The 19,684-nt window shown below is 49.0% G+C and overlaps 1 protein-coding gene across 3 annotated transcripts in view; it reads right to left on the bottom strand.

The window, feature by feature from the left end:
- Positions 1-19,684, bottom strand: part of DPP10 (dipeptidyl peptidase like 10) — a 473,198-nt gene that overhangs the window by 237,509 nt on the left and 216,005 nt on the right. The window contains exon 1 of one of the 3 annotated variants that reach the window (XM_063932901.1): positions 8,367-8,589. The exons of the other annotated variants lie outside the window; for them this stretch is intronic. Coding sequence (XP_063788971.1) covers positions 8,367-8,583 — 217 coding nt within the window. The 5' untranslated portion in view covers positions 8,584-8,589. Of the gene's footprint in view, positions 1-8,366; positions 8,590-19,684 lie in introns of those variants that run through there. 3 annotated transcript variants of the gene reach the window in all.

Below are 19,684 nucleotides of genomic sequence, written 5' to 3'. Positions count from 1 at the left end.
GGAGAAACAGGTCGAGTTTATCACATAATATAGCTAAACCCATCTAAACCAATGGGCGCAATGTCAAAAGTGCTGTTTGGGCCACTTCAGGAGGCTGCGAATTAAAATGTGGGCACTCGCGACTAATCACGGAAGAATAACAATTGAATTGCTCTGTCGAATCTCCCCTAAGTAGAGCAGCCACCAAAAAAAAAAAAAAATTGAATTGCCCTGAAAGAACTGGCACCCAGCACATATCAGTACATAGGACCTGTTTCAGAGCTGTGCGCCAGTGACGCAGATACTGTGTAGAAATATGCCGCAGCCACTGGGATTTGTATTGAGACGCCCAACCCAGCTGTTACATACAGTGACGCAGAGTTGGCCGCAGATCAGTCGATAATCGCTATGATTCCGTCACATGATCGTCTAACAAGTCACAAAAGCTATAGGAATAAATACGCAAAAAAACATCACACAAACCTTCCTGGACTTCTTAAATAAACAACCTTATCATATACATTTAACAGAATTGGAACGTGCATTGCAAATAGCTTTTTAAATGTGTGATTCATAGTACTAATATAAGTCGTGCAACTGGTATTCATTAGATATATAAAGTATAGTTTCTTCTAATTAACATGACATTTTCCATGATCAGTTTAGAAAAATACCATCTGTGCATTTTTTGTTAATTTCATCTGTAGCACGAACAGCATCAGTCTGAGGACGGAGAGAATCAGCTCATTACTGCCAGGATTCTGTAAACAATGCTTCTGTAAACTCAGTTACTTTATTAAACACTTTATTCCAATCGGTATTACAGTATTTGTCATTACCATGGTGATCACAGGATGCTATAAGTACATATTATATGCTCTACAATTAAGTTGCTTTTGAATCTGGATGCTCAATGACCAATATAAACACCTGCTCTTCCGCAATAGGGTCTGTGGGTTTCTCTGCCTTTATCGCCAGCTTGTTACACTGACTCTATAGACAGGCCATTATATTAATTGTCTATGCAGAACTATCCCCTGTGGCGGGAGCTACTGCTATAAAATAAAGACCACTGATTCATTCGCTAATCAGAGGTTTCCATATAAGTGTCACATCTAACCACAGGGAAAAACACAATATGAAATGTAGTGACCACGAACCTCTGTCAGGCACTTGATTTTTATATGGACCAGTAATTATGATGTCTTATAAGAGGCCCTGTCTTTTTGTTGCCATACACCACTGCAGAGTAAACCAGTCCTAGTGCTATATATTCATATCACAAATTTACTTACCCGTTACTCTTCCGCCTACCCATTACTCATCTACTGACCAAGTACTCATCCAGTGACCCATTACTAATCTACTGACCAAGTACTCATCCAGTGACCCATTACTCATCTACAGACCAAGTACTCATCTACTGACCCATTACTCATCCTCTGACCCATTACCCATCTACTGACCGAGTACACATCCACTGATCCATTACCCGTCTACTGACCAAGTACTCATCCAGTGAACCATTACTCATCTACAGACCAAGTACTCATCCACTGACCAAGTACTCATCTACTGACCCATTACTCATCCTCTGACCCATTACCCATCTACTGACCGAGTACACATCCACTGATCCAATACCCATCTACTGACCCATTACTCATCAACTGACCAAGTACTCATCCACTGACCCATTACTCACCCATTACGCATCTACTGACCCATTACTCATCCACTGACCCACTACTCATCTACTGACCTACTACTCATCTGCTTATCCATTACTTATCCGCTGGCCCATTACTCATCCACTGACCCATTACTCATCCACTGACCCATTACTCATCCACTGACCCACTACTCATCTACAGACCCATTACACATCCGCTGACCCATTACACATCCACTGACCCATTACACATCCACTGACGCACTACTCATCTGCTGACCCACTACTCATCCACTGACCCACTACTCATCTACTGACCCATAAAACATCTGCTGACCAATTACACATCTACTGACCCACTACTCATCTACTGACCCACTACTCATCCTCTGACCCACTACTCATCCACTGACCCACTTCTCATCCACTAACCCACTACTCATCCACTGACCCACTACTAATCTACTGACCCATTACACATCCTCTGACCCACTACTCTACTCATCCACCGACCCACTTCTAATCTACTGACCCAGTTCTCATCCACTGACCCACTACTAATCTACTGACCCATTACACATCATCTGACCCACTACTCTACTCATCTACTGACCCATTACTCATCCACTGACCCACTATTCATCTACTGACCCATTACTCATCCACTGACCCACTGCTCATCCACTGACCCACTACTCATCCACTGACCCGTTACTGCTAAGGTGGTAATAGCCAGAGCCGGCCCTAACCAATATGATGCCCTAGGCAAGATTTTGGCTGGTGCCCCCTAGCACCACCGCTGGTTCCACCTCTGACCTTGCACTTCTTTCCCAGCACCATCACCCCTCACCCATAGCAGTCCTTATTTTGGTGTTTATACCCCCTATATTTTAAATAGGAACAGTTCGCACATTTGGTGCTCAGCTCAAAAAGGGGTGTGTTTTTGCTGGCAAGGGGCATGGCCACACAATAGTAACCCCAATTCCAATTACGCCACACAGTACTGCAACTTTATTCACATTTGATCATGCGATAGTGTCCATAATTCATATTACATCCCACAGCAGTATCACTTTACCTTATAAACATTACTCCTCACAGTAGAGCCCCTTATTCACATTACATCACACTGAATTGCTCCTTATTCACATTACACCACACCCTATTGCTCTTTATTCACATTAGACCACACAGTCGTGCCCTTTCTATATGCAACGCCACATAGTAGAGCACCTTATACACATAATGCCACAGAGTAATGCCCCTTACACATATGAGACACATTATTAATGTCCTTATAAACATAATGCGCCTTACACATTATGTCAACCTTTATTAATGCCCTTTTACACATAATGTCCCTTACACATATGCCGCACAATATTAATGCCCTTATACACATAATGACACACATAGTGCCCCCTACACATTTGCTGCACATTAATAGTGCCCCTATACACATAATGACACACATACAGTAGTACCCTGTTACACATATGCCGCACATTATTAATGCCCTTATACACATAATGACACACATAGTGCCCCTTACACATATGTTGCACATTATTAATGCCCTTATACACATAATGATACACATAGTGCCCCTTACACATATGCCGCACATTATTAATGCCCTTATACACATAATGACACACATAGTGCCCCTTACACATATGTTGCACATTTTTAATGCATTTTTACATGATACACATAATGTTCCTTACACATATTCCAAACACTACTGCACAACCAACCCACTCACATGCACACAACACTCACACTGCCACTAACACTGTGACCTCTGCCTCTGCTTGGATACAGATGTGTCCTCATAAATCTTGTCTCAATGCTAATGTTGGGCACCTTTTTTTAATGAAAATGCATCTTATTTGTATTGCAATGGGGCTAGGATGCACAAACAGCTTCTGCTGATTAAATTGATATGCAGCATGCCTATATACTGTGTGAGACTGTGGCTGTATCTGCATATGAAATGCTATACACAGAATATAGGCATGCCGCAGAAGCTGCCGATGCCCCTAGGCATATCAAATGCCCTAGGCAATTGCCTATATCTATGGCCGGCTCTGGTAATAGCTGTTATGAAGAATAGGGCTACCTAACCAGCTACAGAAAGTTATTTTGCCACTTCTAAATAGTCACGTCCCAGCTAAAGAATGCACTTCACAAATCTTGGAATGAAGTTTAAGATTTTTTAATATGTACATTTAATTTTGCTAATAAGCTGACATGGGCATTATTACATCCTACGTTGTGCATTAGGCTTTGCAGGCTGCAGACTGCACTGACCTAGAGAAATTATAAAGTCACTGCATATCCCAGGCGCAATGGCCTCCCGACTCCCAGACATACTGCAGCCTTCAGACTGAATGTTTGGTATTTGGGGACTGCAATGAATTGTGATTGAGGTGAAATACACCGCAGCTGATGTCACTTAAGACGACGTGGCCAGTTAGGTCGAAGCCAAATCCCTATACCTCTATCCCTTGCTCATCACATGCACAGAATGCAGTCTGCAGGCAGGCTCTGGCAATAGCGCCCCCTAACTGTCAGTATAGGAGTAAAGGATGGAGCTCACAGCTGTCCAGACACATTACTTTGGAGTTCAGTGTGAATCATATGTCTAGGAAGGGTCACAGCATTCTCCTGCCCTGCAGTAAAACTGAAAAGTCTCTGTCCTTGGATAAGAAAATAAACAGGTGATTTTATCCTGGAAGGGAAAGATGCGGTAAATCTGCAGCGAGTAAGTAACAGTCTCATGTGGCCTCTGCAGAGCGTAGCAAACTGCCGGAGACAGCGAGGAACCGGGGTCTGATTATAGAGGGGCGTCATCTCCAGCCAGGTCATTCAGCAGATCCCGTCGCTGGTCACCAGAGAAGTGGCCATTCTCTGGAACCACTGGTCTACTGAATGAGGACAACAGCACAAAGTAGGGTGGAGATAAAAATGGGGAGACGTGAAATTCATATAAAAGGGATATTTATACTAATCCCTGCAAAGTGGGTTCAGGTTAGGCCACAGTAAATCACTTATGTTATGTTCTTTATTTATTCAGGAAAGTTCTGGCAATAGAGAAAGTCTGATGAGACCAGAAAATGACCATAAAAAATTATATTTGGCAGAGAAAGCAGGTCAAAGAATTTACTTTTTGGAAAGTAGTATACCATAAAAAGGCAGGAACAACAGTAAATATTTTTATTAGAATAAATCCTAAAAATATAAAATTGTTATGTAGCCCCCTGGTTTATCTAGACTCCGATACACAGGGGACTGCAGGAACTAAGTATACAAAGATTCAGCCAAGATGGCCACAGTCTCTATGGGCTACTCCAAGATGGCAACTGCTCAGGACAGAGAGAAGATGGCCACCGTCTCTATGGGCTACTCCAAGATGGCAACTGCTCAGGACAGAGAGAGGGCCAAACTCTGCACCTGAGAGAATCTCAGGGAGGAATGAGGCCAGCGGAGTGCAGCAGGCTTGTTGGGGTGCGATGGAGCGATTGCATAATCGTGGCCCGTCCCCTCTACATAATGCTGAGATTATCGGCATGGCACTGCATTGTATGGAGGGAGGGGTGTGCTATGATGACGTGATTCAGCGCAAATTGTATAATCGGATGCCCAGCCTGCCAACTCTACCAGGGAAGTGGCCAGGCATCACTAGAGATTCAGGATCCTCCTGACCATTCCTGGAGAGTAGGTGAGTACTGTATGTTGCATTGGAGGTGCAGTGCTGTATTGCTGTAATCTTGTCCATAGAAGTTGTATTGCGGTGCTGAAGTTGAGGAGTGCATTGTGTACAGTATATAATCCTGTGGAGAGTGTTCCGATTTATCCGTGCTACTACTTTAATTTTTGTATTCCATGGTCTACTGCCTTTCTATTTTGCCTTCTATTATTGCAATATTGCTAGCAGCCTACATTGCAAGTCTATCATCCAGGCTATTCCAGTAGGTACAGATCTATGGCAGAGACTTCTACAGTATCTTGTATTTGTACCGTTCACTGTTATTCGATAATTCCAATATTGCAAAAATATCACGTTTTTATCGATCTGTGGTTTTTTTCTCTTTTCTTTTTTGTCATTTGTCTATGCGACAATGTCATATTTATTGCCGATATCCTATTTTGATTTTAACTGTTATCAGATTCTAATTCCAAGTAATTATGGGCCTGATTCATGCTTGTAAGTAAAGCAAAAAAAGCAAGTAACTTTGTGGCCGGAACAGACCAGGGCCCTCATTCCGAGTTGTTCGCTCGTTCTTTTTCATCGCATCGCAGTGAAAATCCGCTTAGTACGCATGCGCAATGTTCGCACTGCGACTGCGCCAAGTAACTTTACTATGAAGAAAGTATTTTTACTCACGGCTTTTTCTTCGCTCCGGCGATCGTAATGTGATTGACAGGAAATGGGTGTTACTGGGCGGAAACACGGCGTTTCAGGGGCGTGTGGCTGAAAACGCTACCGTTTCCGGAAAAAACGCAGGAGTGGCCGGGGAAACGGTGGGAGTGCCTGGGCGAACGCTGGGTGTGTTTGTGACGTCAACCAGGAACGACAAGCACTGAACTGATCGCACAGGCAGAGTAAGTCTGGAGCTACTCTGAAACTGCTAAGTAGTTAGTAATCGCATTATTGCGAATACATCGGTCGCAATTTTAAGAAGCTAAGATTCACTCCCAGTAGGCGGCGGCTTAGCGTGTGTAACTCTGCTAAATTCGCCTTGCGACCGATCAACTCGGAATGAGGGCCCATGTTGCCATGAAAGGGGAGCAAATACATTAATATTGTTTCTGTGCAGGGTAAATACTGGCTGGTTTAGCATGTATGTGATTGTGAAAACAACACCCATAAGCGTGGCATAAGTGGACGTGTAGTGGTCCATTTGTGGGCGTGTCCTAAAATTGTCTTACAGACAAATATATACTTGTCTGTCTGTCTGTCTGTCTATCTATCATATGTTGCTGTTGTTGTTGCTCAGTAAGATCTTCTTGTTGATAACTAAACATTGGTATAGTACAACTATAGGTTGGTACATGTATTGTGTTCTACTCACATATGGTTTCATATAAGCGGCCATGAGAAAATTTATTTGAAAATGCATGTAGCCATAGGGATCATTGGGGGTCATTCCGAGTTGATCGCTGGCTGCCGTTGTTCGCTGCATAGTGATCAGTGAAAAAAAAGGCTAATCTGCGCATGCGTATGCACCGCAATGCGCACGCACGTCGTACGGGTACAAAGTCCTTTGTGGTTTTGCACTGGTTCTAGCGACGATTCCAATGGCACAGCCGAACGCAAGGAGATTGACAGGAAGTGGGAGTTTCTGGGTGTCAACTGACCATTTTCTGGGAGTGTTTGGAAAAACGCAGGCGTGGCCGGGCGTTTGCTGGGTGGTTATCTGACGTCATTACAGTGACATTCGTTGCAGCAATCATCGCACAGGATAAGTAACTACAGGGCTGGTCTTGTTTTGCACAAAATGTGTTTGCAGGTGCACGGCTGCACAGGCGGTCGCACTCCTGCAAAGCGAAAATACACTCCCCAGCGAGCGGCGACTATGCATTTGCACGGCTGCTAAAAACTGCTAGCGAGCGATCAACTCGGAATGACTCCCATTGTGCCTTATAACCAATGCAGGGAATGGCCCTGATGATCCAGTCTGGATGTATCCAGTCTCTGATATAATTTTTCCCCCAAGTACTGTATATAAGAGCTGCATAATGGGAGTAAGGTGCAGTCAGGGAGATTGCTGAGTTATGAGGCTCCTTATCACCTACGGCTCTGCGCAATGCACGGTGTTTATTCAGTGGAGAGAGGGGCTGGGGGCATGTTCAGCAGGACCTGATGTGCTGGTCATACCCCCAGCATGATGAACACAGGGTACGGCATTCCTCTCATACGGATGGCGTATCTACGAGCCAGGCCCTTGCCATAAGGTCATCCCTCCTTTTTAGGTGCATGCAAAACTCCTGCCTCTGTGTTTTCCTGAATCAATCTACGGTGGGCAGAAGCCCTGTTCATTACCCCTGCGGGTGTGCGGCCTGTAAAGATTGAGGTGGAGGCACTGGCAGGAGTTATACAAGGAGACAGTAAGAAGAGTGCTGCTATGTGGGCACCACCTGTACACGGCCTCACACACAGGTATGTACCAAAGGGATGTTTCACTTACATCAAAGACAAATCAGAGAGCGTTTAAGATTCCTCCAGTTTTACAGAAAAATCCCAGTAGGTTGTCAGCGAGATTCAGGACAGAGTTTTTAGCGTCTGTTCCAGAATAAGAGGGGTGTTCTCTACACGGGGAGGAATCTAAAACAAAATGCGCCATGGAAATGTTTTATGTAAAACACACCTTAGGATATAAATTCAATTTAAGATTACAGAACGTGTGTTCCACAAAAGTCGCAAAGTAAACCACACCCACTCATTAGCATAAGGCGTGGTGAAATCGGTGTACAAACCATGCTGCAATGCAAGGGAGTAGATTGGGCAGTTATTCTGTTTGCATGCAGGGTAGATACCGGCTGCTTTTGCATGTAGCCCGCAAATACTGGACAGCTTTATTTTTACACTGCTAAAACACGCCCATCCTAACTAAATCTCTCAGCACATTTTATATCTGTCCCACCTGCAGTTCAACATGGTTTTGCCCAGGTGCAAAGTGCTACATCCGCAAGCGTTTACCCCAATTACCTGCTCTGCCGGCGGCTGGCTTGGTGGATCCGAGAAATACATGTTGGATTTCCCTGACTTGCCGATTTGAACATCGAATCGGGTTGCCAACTGGAAGCACACGAAAACATTTTGGTGACTTCACCCGCATGGGAATCCCAAATACCACGTGCAAGGGGGGTTCAATTTTACTTAGTACTGGAGTAGCTGGCGCTCTATTGATGACCATGTTGCGCATCGGCGAGTGATATAACCCCCCCCCTTCCCCCTCACCGATTTATTGGGTATAGGCTCTTGAATCACATCTTGGGCCTACACCTGTTGCCTGTGCTCGTCCGCCACAAGTCATCTCCTATATATTTGCCTTAATCTGTGACTCTGTGCCCGTAACGCTGGGCGGAGTCACAGAGCTGGGCGGAGTCAACTGCATCTGCTGCAGGGAGCTACCCCATACCCAGTGCCAGCAGCAGTCAGGTGCAAGACCCTACCTTACAGTATAGGAGGTGAGGATGGCCACTAGCTGCCGGCTGCTGTGCCTGTCCTCCCCCCCCCCCCCCCCAATCACCTGTGACAGCGGGCTGTGTGCTGTGCAGTGCGGGTCCCGAAAAGGGGGCGGAGCTACGGCGTCACGAAGGGGAGGAGCTACACGGAATAGAGGGGCGGAGCTACACGGGACCAGACAGCTGAGCAGTGGTGGAATCAGCATTGCAGTGACGGCCAGCCAGACTTGGTAAGTGGAGGGTGAGAGAGAAATGTGTGTGCGTGTGTGTATATAGTGTGTGTGTGTGTGTGTGTGTGTGTGTGTGTGTGTGTGTGTGTGTGTGTGTGTGTATAGTGGGGTGTGTGTGTGTATATATGGTGGGGTGTGTGTGTTTGTATATATGTGTGAATTGTGTGTGTGAGGTATGTCTGTGTGTGCGCACTTTATGGACGCCACTGCTGGGGGGGCCATTACATGCAAGGACGCTACTAATATAGGGGGGGCATTACGTATAAGGACGCTACTACTATAGGGGGGGGGCATTACGTATAAGGACGCTACTACTATAGGGGGGCATTACGTATAAGGACGCTACTACTATAGGGGGGCATTACGTATAAGGAGGCTACTAATACTGGGGGGCATTACATATAAGGACGCTACTACTGGGAGGGCATTACATGTTAGGATGCTACTACTACTGGGGGGGCATTATGTATAAGGACGGTACTACTACTGGGGGCACATTATGTATAAGGATGCTACTACTACAGGGGTGGCATTACGTATAAGGACGCTACTATTACTGTTGGGGGGCATTACATATAACTGCTACTACTACTGGGGGGCATTACGTATAAGGATGCTACTACTACAGGGGTGGCATTACGTATAAGGACGCTACTATTACTGTTGGGGGGCATTACATATAACTGCTACTACTACTGGGGGGCATTACGTATAAGGACGCTACTACTACGGGTGGGGCATTACGTATAAGGATGCTACTATTACTGTTGTGGGGCATTACATATAACTGCTACTACTACTGGGGGGGCATTATGTATAAGGACACTACTACTATTGGGGGGGCATTATGTATAAGGACGCTACTACTACTGGGGGGCATTATGTATAAGGACGCTACTACTACGGGTGGGGCATTACGTATAAGGACGCTACTACTACGGGTAGGGCATTATGTATAAGGACGCTACTACTACTGGTAGGGCATTACGTATAAGGATGCTACTACTACTGGGGGGGCATTACGTATAAGGACGCTACTACTACTGGGGGGGCATTACGTATAAGGATGCTACTATTACTGTTGTGGGGCATTACATATAACTGCTACTACTATTGGGGGGGCATTATGTATAAGGACGCTACTACTACTGGGGGGCATTACGTATAAGGATGCTACTACTACGGGTGGGGCTTAACGTATAAGGATGCTACTATTACTGTTGTGGAGCATTACATATAACTGCTACTACTACTGGGGGGGCATTATGTATAAGGACACTACTACTATTGGGGGGGCATTACGTATATGGACGCTACTACTACGGGTGGGGCATTACGTATAAGGACGCTACTACTACGGGTGGGGCATTACGTATAAGGACGCTACTACTACGGGTAGGGCATTATGTATAAGGACGCTACTACTATAGGGGGGGCATTACGTATAAGGATGCTACTACTATAGGGGGGCATTACGTATAAGGACACTACTACTATTGGGGGGGCATTACGTATATGGACGCTACTACTACGGGTGGGGCATTACGTATAAGGACGCTACTACTACGGGTGGGGCATTACGTATAAGGACGCTACTACTACGGGTAGGGCATTATGTATAAGGATGCTACTACTACTGGGGGGGCATTATGTATAAGGACACTACTACTATTGGGGGGGCATTACGTATATGGACGCTACTACTACGGGTGGGGCATTACGTATAAGGACGCTACTACTACGGGTGGGGCATTACGTATAAGGACGCTACTACTACGGGTAGGGCATTATGTATAAGGACGCTACTACTATAGGGGGGGCATTACGTATAAGGATGCTACTACTATAGGGGGGCATTACGTATAAGGACACTACTACTATTGGGGGGGCATTACGTATATGGACGCTACTACTACGGGTGGGGCATTACGTATAAGGACGCTACTACTACGGGTGGGGCATTACGTATAAGGACGCTACTACTACGGGTAGGGCATTATGTATAAGGATGCTACTACTACTGGGGGGGCATTATGTATAAGGACACTACTACTATTGGGGGGGCATTACGTATATGGACGCTACTTCTACGGGTGGGGCATTACGTATAAGGACGCTACTACTACGGGTGGGGCATTACGTATAAGGACGCTACTACTACGGGTAGGGCATTATGTATAAGGACGCTACTACTATAGGGGGGGCATTACGTATAAGGATGCTACTACTATAGGGGGGCATTACGTATAAGGACACTACTACTATTGGGGGGGCATTACGTATATGGACGCTACTACTACGGGTGGGGCATTACGTATAAGGACGCTACTACTACGGGTGGGGCATTACGTATAAGGACGCTACTACTACGGGTAGGGCATTATGTATAAGGATGCTACTACTACTGGGGGGGCATTATGTATAAGGACACTACTACTATTGGGGGGGCATTACGTATAAGGACGCTACTACTACGGGTGGGGCATTACGTATAAGGACGCTACTACTACGGGTGGGGCATTACATATAAGGACGCTACTACTACGGGTAGGGCATTATGTATAAGGATGCTACTACTACTGGGGGGGCATTACGTATAAGGACGCTACTACTACTGGGGGGGCATTACGTATAAGGACGCTACTATTACTGTTGTGGGGCATTACATATAACTGCTACTACTACTGGGGGGGCATTATGTATAAGGACACTACTACTATTGGGGGGGCATTATGTATAAGGACGCTACTACTACTGGGGGGAATTACGTATAAGGACGCTACTACTACGGGTGGGGCTTAACGTATAAGGATGCTACTATTACTGTTGGGGAGCATTACATATAACTGCTACTACTACTGGGGGGGCATTATGTATAAGGACACTACTACTATTGGGGGGGCATTACGTATATGGACGCTACTACTACGGGTGGGGCATTACGTATAAGGACGCTACTACTACGGGTGGGGCATTACGTATAAGATGAATAAGATTGTGCTACATTGTGGCGTAATTTTAAATGGGGGTACTATTGTGTGGCCATGCCCCTTAGTTGTGAGACCACACCACTTTTCCCGATGCACAACAAAGGAATATGGGAGGGCGCAAAATTCATAGTTTGCAGGGGGGCGCCGAACACCCTAGCACCGGCCCTGGCCACCAGTAGCAAAAGTACACCACGGCCACTGACACTATCTGCAGGGAGGGGAACAGCGCTGATATGGAGGGTACTTGCAGGCAGCGAGTCGCCGCCCGCAGCTCCTCTCCCACCTACACACCATACCTGCCGCCTGACACCCACACCCCAGGGAGAGGGCTCTAGCTCAGGCACCGCTAGATCAGCATCTGCAGCATACACACAAGGGCTGCCATGCTCAGCGGCAAGCGGTGCGGAGCATGTGCAGCGGGACAGCGCCAGGACGGGACACGCACTAATCAACATTGCTGCTGGGCCGGAGCTCCCTCCGTCTGCAGCCTAAGGACGCGCGCCGCACCTCTCCAGGGAAACACCATGCCTGCCCGCCCACAGGGCTCCGGACGCTTACCTATGCTCCGCGATTACAGCAGCTGACGCTGCCATGCAGGATGGAGGAATGACGCCCGTCAGACGGGGCGGACAGTGTGCGGCGGAACGGGGCCAGGAAGGAATGCTGACCACGACCCATTGCTGCTGGGTCGGAGTTCCCTCCCTCTGCAGTCACCATCTCACAGCAGCAGCCTGGACGTTGGTGGCCACCACGACCCGCACATCCTTACCTCACACATACCTCACACATACCTCACATATACCTCACATACCTCACACATGACAGCAAAGGTACACACACTGTGACATCACACCTGTAGCCCACCCCTATATCTGCTAAGTACTCCCCGTCACTATGCCCTGTCACCCTCATCCTGCTCTCTAACTGCCTGTCTGTGTACTGGCCTTCACCCCTCTTACACCATCACCAACCCTCACTAACTACCACAGAGACTATGTGCACTGATATCTGCCCCTCCACCACCTGCAGCGCCCCTGGACCCCTCCCCATCCCCCGCAAACCCCCGCACCTGCCCCTCCACCACCCGTGGCACCCCCACCCACTGCGCCTTCGGACCCCCTACCCCACCCGCAGTGTCTTCCAAACCCCTCCCCCATCTGCAGCAGCCCCTCCCCCATCTGCTGCACCCCCGGACCCATCCCCTGCACCACCACCCCTCCAGCAACCGCAACACTTTCGGTCCCACTACCCCACCCGCAGCACTCACCCCACCACCAACCACTCCACCTGCGGACCCCCTACACCACCTGCTCCTCCACCACCTACAGCCCCTCCCGATCCACCGCACCCTCACCACCCTCCCTCCCTCCCCCACCCGCAGCGCCTCCAGGCAACACCTGCACCCTTCTCCACCAGCAGCGCCTCCGGAAACCCTCCCCCATCCGCAACAGCCCCTCACCCGCCTCCCCCACCCACAGCACCCCCACCCCTCCTGCATCCCCTGACCCCCTCCCCATCCGCTGAACCCCCGCACTCACCCCTCCCCCATCCGCTGCACCCACTGACCCATCCCCTACACCCCCACCTCTCCAGCAACCGCAACACCTTCGGACCCACTACCCCACCCTCAGCACCCACCCCTCCACCACCCACTGCACCTCCGGACCTCCTACACCACCCGCTCCTCCACCACCTGCAGCCCCTCCCCATCCACCGCACCCCCACCCGCAGCGCCTCCAGGCCCCCTACCTCACCCGCAACACCTGCACCCTTCCACCCTGCAGCGCCTCCGGAACCCCTCCCTCATCCGCAACAGCCCCTCACCCGCCTCTCCCCCACCCACAGCACCTCACCTCTCCCACACTCCCGGACCACCTCCACCATCCGCTGCACCCCCAATCTATCCCACCCGCGCACACACCCCTCCACCACCTGCAGCACCTTCAGATCCCCTCCCCCATCCACCGCAAATCCACACACCTGTCCCTCCACCACCCGTGGCACCCCCACCCACAGCGCCTACGGACCCCACACCTCAACACACACGGACCCTACCTCCTCCGGACCCCTAACCCCATTCACTGCACCCCCCCCTCTCCCACCCGCAACGCCTCCACACCTCCTACCCACCCGCCACACCTTTTCCCACCCGCACTACCTCTGGAACCCCTCCCCCATCCAGCCCAGCATCTGCCCCTCCCCCACCTGCCCCTCCCCCACACACAACGCCCCCCCGGCCCCCTCCCCCGGTACCCACCCGCGGCGCCTCCAGACCCCCTATGCCACCCGCCCCTCCGCCACCTACATCACCTCCGGACCCCCTCCCCCATCCGCCACACCCCGCATCTGGCTCTCCCCCGCCCGCTGCACCTTTGGATCCCCTACCCCACAAACGCAGCAGGCCCTTCCCAATCCGCATCGCCTACACCATTCGCAACAGCACCGCACCCGCCACTTCCCCACCCACGTTACCCCCGCATCCACCCCTCCCCCACCCACCGCGCCCCCTGGACACCTCCCCCATCCACTGCACACCCGCACCCACCCCTTCCCCATCTGCAGCGCCTTCGGAACCCCTCCTCCATCCGCAACAGCCCTGCAGCTGCCATCCCCCACCTGCGACACCCCTGCTCCTACCCCACCCACAGCGCCTTCATACCCCCTCCCCCATCCGCGGTCCCCACTCCCCAAACCCCTTCCTGTTGCAAGGGACTACGCCCCCTTCACCATCGGAAGGCCTTTCATTGTGCAATATTCAAACACTAACAAAACTAGGAATGCAGGGAATACTCCATATATTGAACCCCAGAAAGGCGTGCAGGGGTTAAAGGGGCGTAGCCCCTTCCGACGGTGTGAAGAGCGCCCGTAGGGCGCGATGAAGCACCTAGTTTATTATATTTTATTTGAATTCCAAAATTCAGCACATAAAACTTTTTTTTCATAAAACAACTTTTAATTTGCCATAACCAACGTCTGATTGTCTTTATTCATTATTACAGAGTTATGCTGGGTCACATTGCTGGGAAAAGGTGTCAGCCGGTAGTGGGTTTAACAATCCACTGCGTGGGCCAGACTATTTATATATTATTCCCCCGTGCTGAGTGGAAACGCACATCTATAACAGCCCACATTCAATATAAAAATTGTATATATTTGTAAGCATTTATATCTATATAATGGATAATCAATTAAGCATTTTTTTTAGCATGTTCACAAAGTCTATTTATACTGATCATAGCTCCATGGGGATTGATCTCATAATCAGTCATATCTACCTCAGTAATATCCCACACCCACATCCCAGTCAGACAGACAGAAACCATAATAATTAGGCTCAGGTTTTCTCTCAGCAATAAACTGCCTGTCATGCCTTATTTATACCGGACCATTAATCATTCAATAAATAGTTCCTAACGAGGAAATCCAGAGGCTGTAGTGAGGGAGGAATGTAATGATGGGGCGGGGGCACTATTTATACTACGCACCTATGGAGAACATGGAAGTAGAGCATGCTGACAGTTGTAGTGCCACAAGTGAGCACTGTAAGTGGGGCCCCATCATGAAATAAGCGCTGCTCACTTATAAATAATTAGTGCCACATACTTAATAAGTCAATGTAGTCTTCTTAATAAACACTTATGGAATTGTTTATCTCTGATCTGATAGGCCGGGCAGTTCACATCACATGTTGGCCCTCATTCCGAGTTGTTCGCTCGCTAGCAGATTTTAGCAGCATTACACACGCTAAGCCGCCGCCTACTGGGAGTGTATCTTAGCTTAGCAGAATTGCAAACGAAAGATTAGCAGAATTGCGAATAGAAAATTCTTGGCAGTTTCTGAGTTGCTCCGGACTTACTCCTACACTGCGATCAGCTCAGCTCGTTTTGTTCCTGGTTTGACGTCACAAACACGCCCTGCGTTCGGCCAGCCACTCCCCCGTTTCTCCAGACACTCCCGCGTTTTATCCTGGCACGCCTGCGTTTTTCCGCACACTCCCAGAAAGCGGTCAGTTTCCGCCCAGAAACACCCACTTCCTGTCAATCACACTCCGATCACTCCAACGATGGAAATTCTTCGTTCGGACGTGAGTAAATCTACTAAGTTTTGAGCTAAAATACTTAGCGCATGCGCACTGTGTACCATGCGCATTTTCGCCTTAATCGCTCCGTTGCGAAAATCGGCAACGAGCGAACAACTCGGAATGACCCCGTTGTCTCCTGTGTTACAGCAAGGTCTCAGAAATCCCAGGATTGTCTATATTACCTGTATCCTGAGAGTGAGGGGACACAGGGACTGTCTGTATTACATGTGTCCTGAGAGTATGGGGACACCGGGACTGTCTTTATTACATGTGTCCTGAGAGTGAGGGAACACCGGGACTGTCTGTATTACCTGTATCCTGAGAGTGAGGGGACACAGGGACTGTCTGTATTACATGTGTCCTGAGAGTATGAGGACACCGGGACTGTCTGTATTACATGTGTCCTGAGAGTGAGGAGACACCGGGACTGTTTGTATTACATGTCTCCTGAGAGTGAGGGGACACCGGGACTGTCTGTATTACATGTATCCTGAGAGTGAGGGGACACCGGGACTGTCTGTATTACATGTCTCCTGAGAGTGAGGGGACACCGGGACTGTCTGTATTACCTGTATCCTGAGAGTGAGGGGACACAGGGACTGTCTGTATTACATGTGTCCTGAGAGTATGGGGACACCGGGACTGTCTGTATTACATGTGTCCTGAGAGTGAGGTGACACCGGGACTGTCTGTATTACATGTGTCCTGAGAGTGAGGGGACACTGGGACTGTCTGTATTACATGTGTCCTGAGAGTGAGGAGACACTGGGACTGTCTGTATTATATGTGTCCTGAGAGTGAGGGGACACCGGGACTGTCTGTATTACATGTGTCCTGAGAGTGAGGGGACACCGGGACTGTCTGTATTACATGTGTCCTGAGAGTGAGGGGACACCGGGACTGTCTGTATTACATGTGTCCTGAGAGTGAGGGGACACCGGGACTGTCTGTATTACATGTGTCCTGAGAGTGACGGGACACCGGGACTGTCTGTATTACACATGTGTCCTGAGAGTGAGGGGACACAGGGACTGTCTGTATTACATGTGTCCTGAGAGTGAGGGGACACAGGGACTGTCTGTATTACATGTGTCCTGAGAGTGAGGGGACACCGGGACTGTCTGTATTACATGTGTCCTGAGAGTGAGGGGACACCGGGACTGTCTGTATTACATGTGTCCTGAGAGTGAGGGGACACCGGGACTGTCTGTATTACACATGTGTCCTGAGAGTGAGGGGACACCGGGACTGTCTGTATTACATGTGTCCTGAGAGTGAGGGGACACAGGGACTGTCTGTATTACATGTGTCCTGAGAGTGAGGGGACACCGGGACTGTCTGTATTACATGTGTCTTGAGAGTGAGGGGACACCGGGACTGTCTGTATTACATGTGTCCTGAGAGTGAGGGGACACCGGGACTGTCTGTATTACATGTGTCCTGAGAGTGAGGGGACACCGGGACTGACTGTATTACATGTATCCTGAGAGTGAGGGGACACCGGTACTGTCTGTATTACATGTGTCCTGAGAGTGAGGGGACACCGGGACTGTCTGTATTACATGTGTCCTGTGAGTGACAGTAAATTAGTATCAGGCAGTATCAGACAGTTCTGTGGTAAATACATACCACTTATTGTCTGCTCCATCGGGGAAGGAGCAGCCAGGTCACACAGGAGTGGGCGCTGTCCAGGGGCGTGGAGACATGATCGCGTCATCGTAATCCCACCCACCTCTTTACAATGCCCACATTACTGGCACTGTAAAGCAGGGGGCGAGGCTATGATTATGCAATTTAGCGTGAATCGCGTCATTGCCCCTGGGGTAAGCGGAGGAAAGTGGGGGGCGCAGGCGGTGGGGAGAGGGACGTGGGAGAGCTGCATTAAGGGCAGTTTGCGGGTTATGTAGTCTACATGGGGATGGACCTGATGGTGGGCTGGGAACGATCATTCATTGGAGCACTTCTCCCAGTGTAACAAAACATTCATATAGATATGGGTGAAACACATGGAACAAAGACAAACATCATGTCTCCTGTCATAACGCTGACAATAAAGGAGGTTCCACTGAGCAGTCCAGCAGGAGGAGAAAAGGTGAAGGTATTGAATGACTCTTTCTATTACATTCTCTTCCACCTGGAGTAGAACATTTACAGGATCAGCACAGGGGACGCGAGGGCCCCATGTGTACACACTACGCAGATCAGTGAGCGCGCTGGGTGCTGCAGATTATCAGAAGACCCTTACTGACACCGCAGCCAATGCTAGGACAGAACGTGTACATTCACCACCATACTGTATATTGCCCGCAGGTAACAGGAGGCTAATCCACCTCTCTCATGTTTCTGAACTGTTCTAAACCCTAATAAGATGTCAGGTGGAAATGGACTTGTTTTATACACTAACGAAATACAATTTCTTCCTTTCCGTGTGTAATAGGCAGTTGTAGCAAAGGAAGCTCAGCCGTGTCCCAGCGGAGGTAGCCTGTGCCGAGTCTATCACCAGACAACGAAACCGCCGACCAGGGGGATGGGATTATTGTGATACAAGACATTAACATCTCGCCAGTTGTCTGAGATCAAATGGAAATTCAAAGAATATATCTCAATTTCTGCATATTGGTGGAGTATCCTCGTAACTACTGTATGTAATAAATATACTGTATATAATAATAGCACATGACCTTCTACAGTATATGTGGGATGTGAAACACAGGGTACAAGCCAGAGAGCTGCACCCCTCTTAGGCCATAATGGAGAACCTGCTACAGCCCCCCTTCTCCATAGTTTCCATGTGGGATGCTGAAAAATTGGGGTGCAGAGACCACAACACAGCGCAGACCACAGCACAGTGCACAGACCACAGCACAGCACAGTGCACAGACCATAGCACAGTGCACAGACTACACCACAGACCATAGCACAGTGCACAGACTACACCACAGACCATAGCACAGTGCAGACTACACCACAGACCACAGCACAGTGCCCAGACTACACCACAGACCATAGCACAGTGCACAGACTACACCACAGACCATAGCACAGTGCAGACTACACCACAGACCATAGCACAGTGCACAGACTACACCACAGACCATAGCACAGTGCAGACTACACCACAGACCACAGCACAGTGCCCAGACTACACCACAGACCACAGCACAGACCACAGCACAGTGCACAGACTACAGACCAGACCACAGCACAGTACACAGACCACAGCACAGTACACAGACCACAGCACAGTACACAGACCACAGCACAGTGCACATAGCACAGCACAGTACACAGACCACAGCACAGTGCCCAGACTACACCACAGACCACAGCACAGTGCCCAGACTACAGACCAGACCACAGCACAGTGCACAGACTACAGACCAGACCACAGCACAGTGCACAGACCACAGCACAGTGCACAGACTACAGACCACAGCACAGTGCACAGACTACAGACCAGACTACAGCACAGTGCACAGACTACAGACCAGACCACAGCACAGTGCACAGACCACAGACCAGACCACAGCACAGTGCA

Source organism: Pseudophryne corroboree, chromosome 7 (genome assembly GCF_028390025.1).
Source record: "Pseudophryne corroboree isolate aPseCor3 chromosome 7, aPseCor3.hap2, whole genome shotgun sequence".
Taxonomy (NCBI): Eukaryota; Metazoa; Chordata; class Amphibia; order Anura; family Myobatrachidae; genus Pseudophryne; species Pseudophryne corroboree.
Note: the sequence above shows the minus strand (reverse complement) of the source record. Positions and strands in the feature narration are given on the sequence as shown.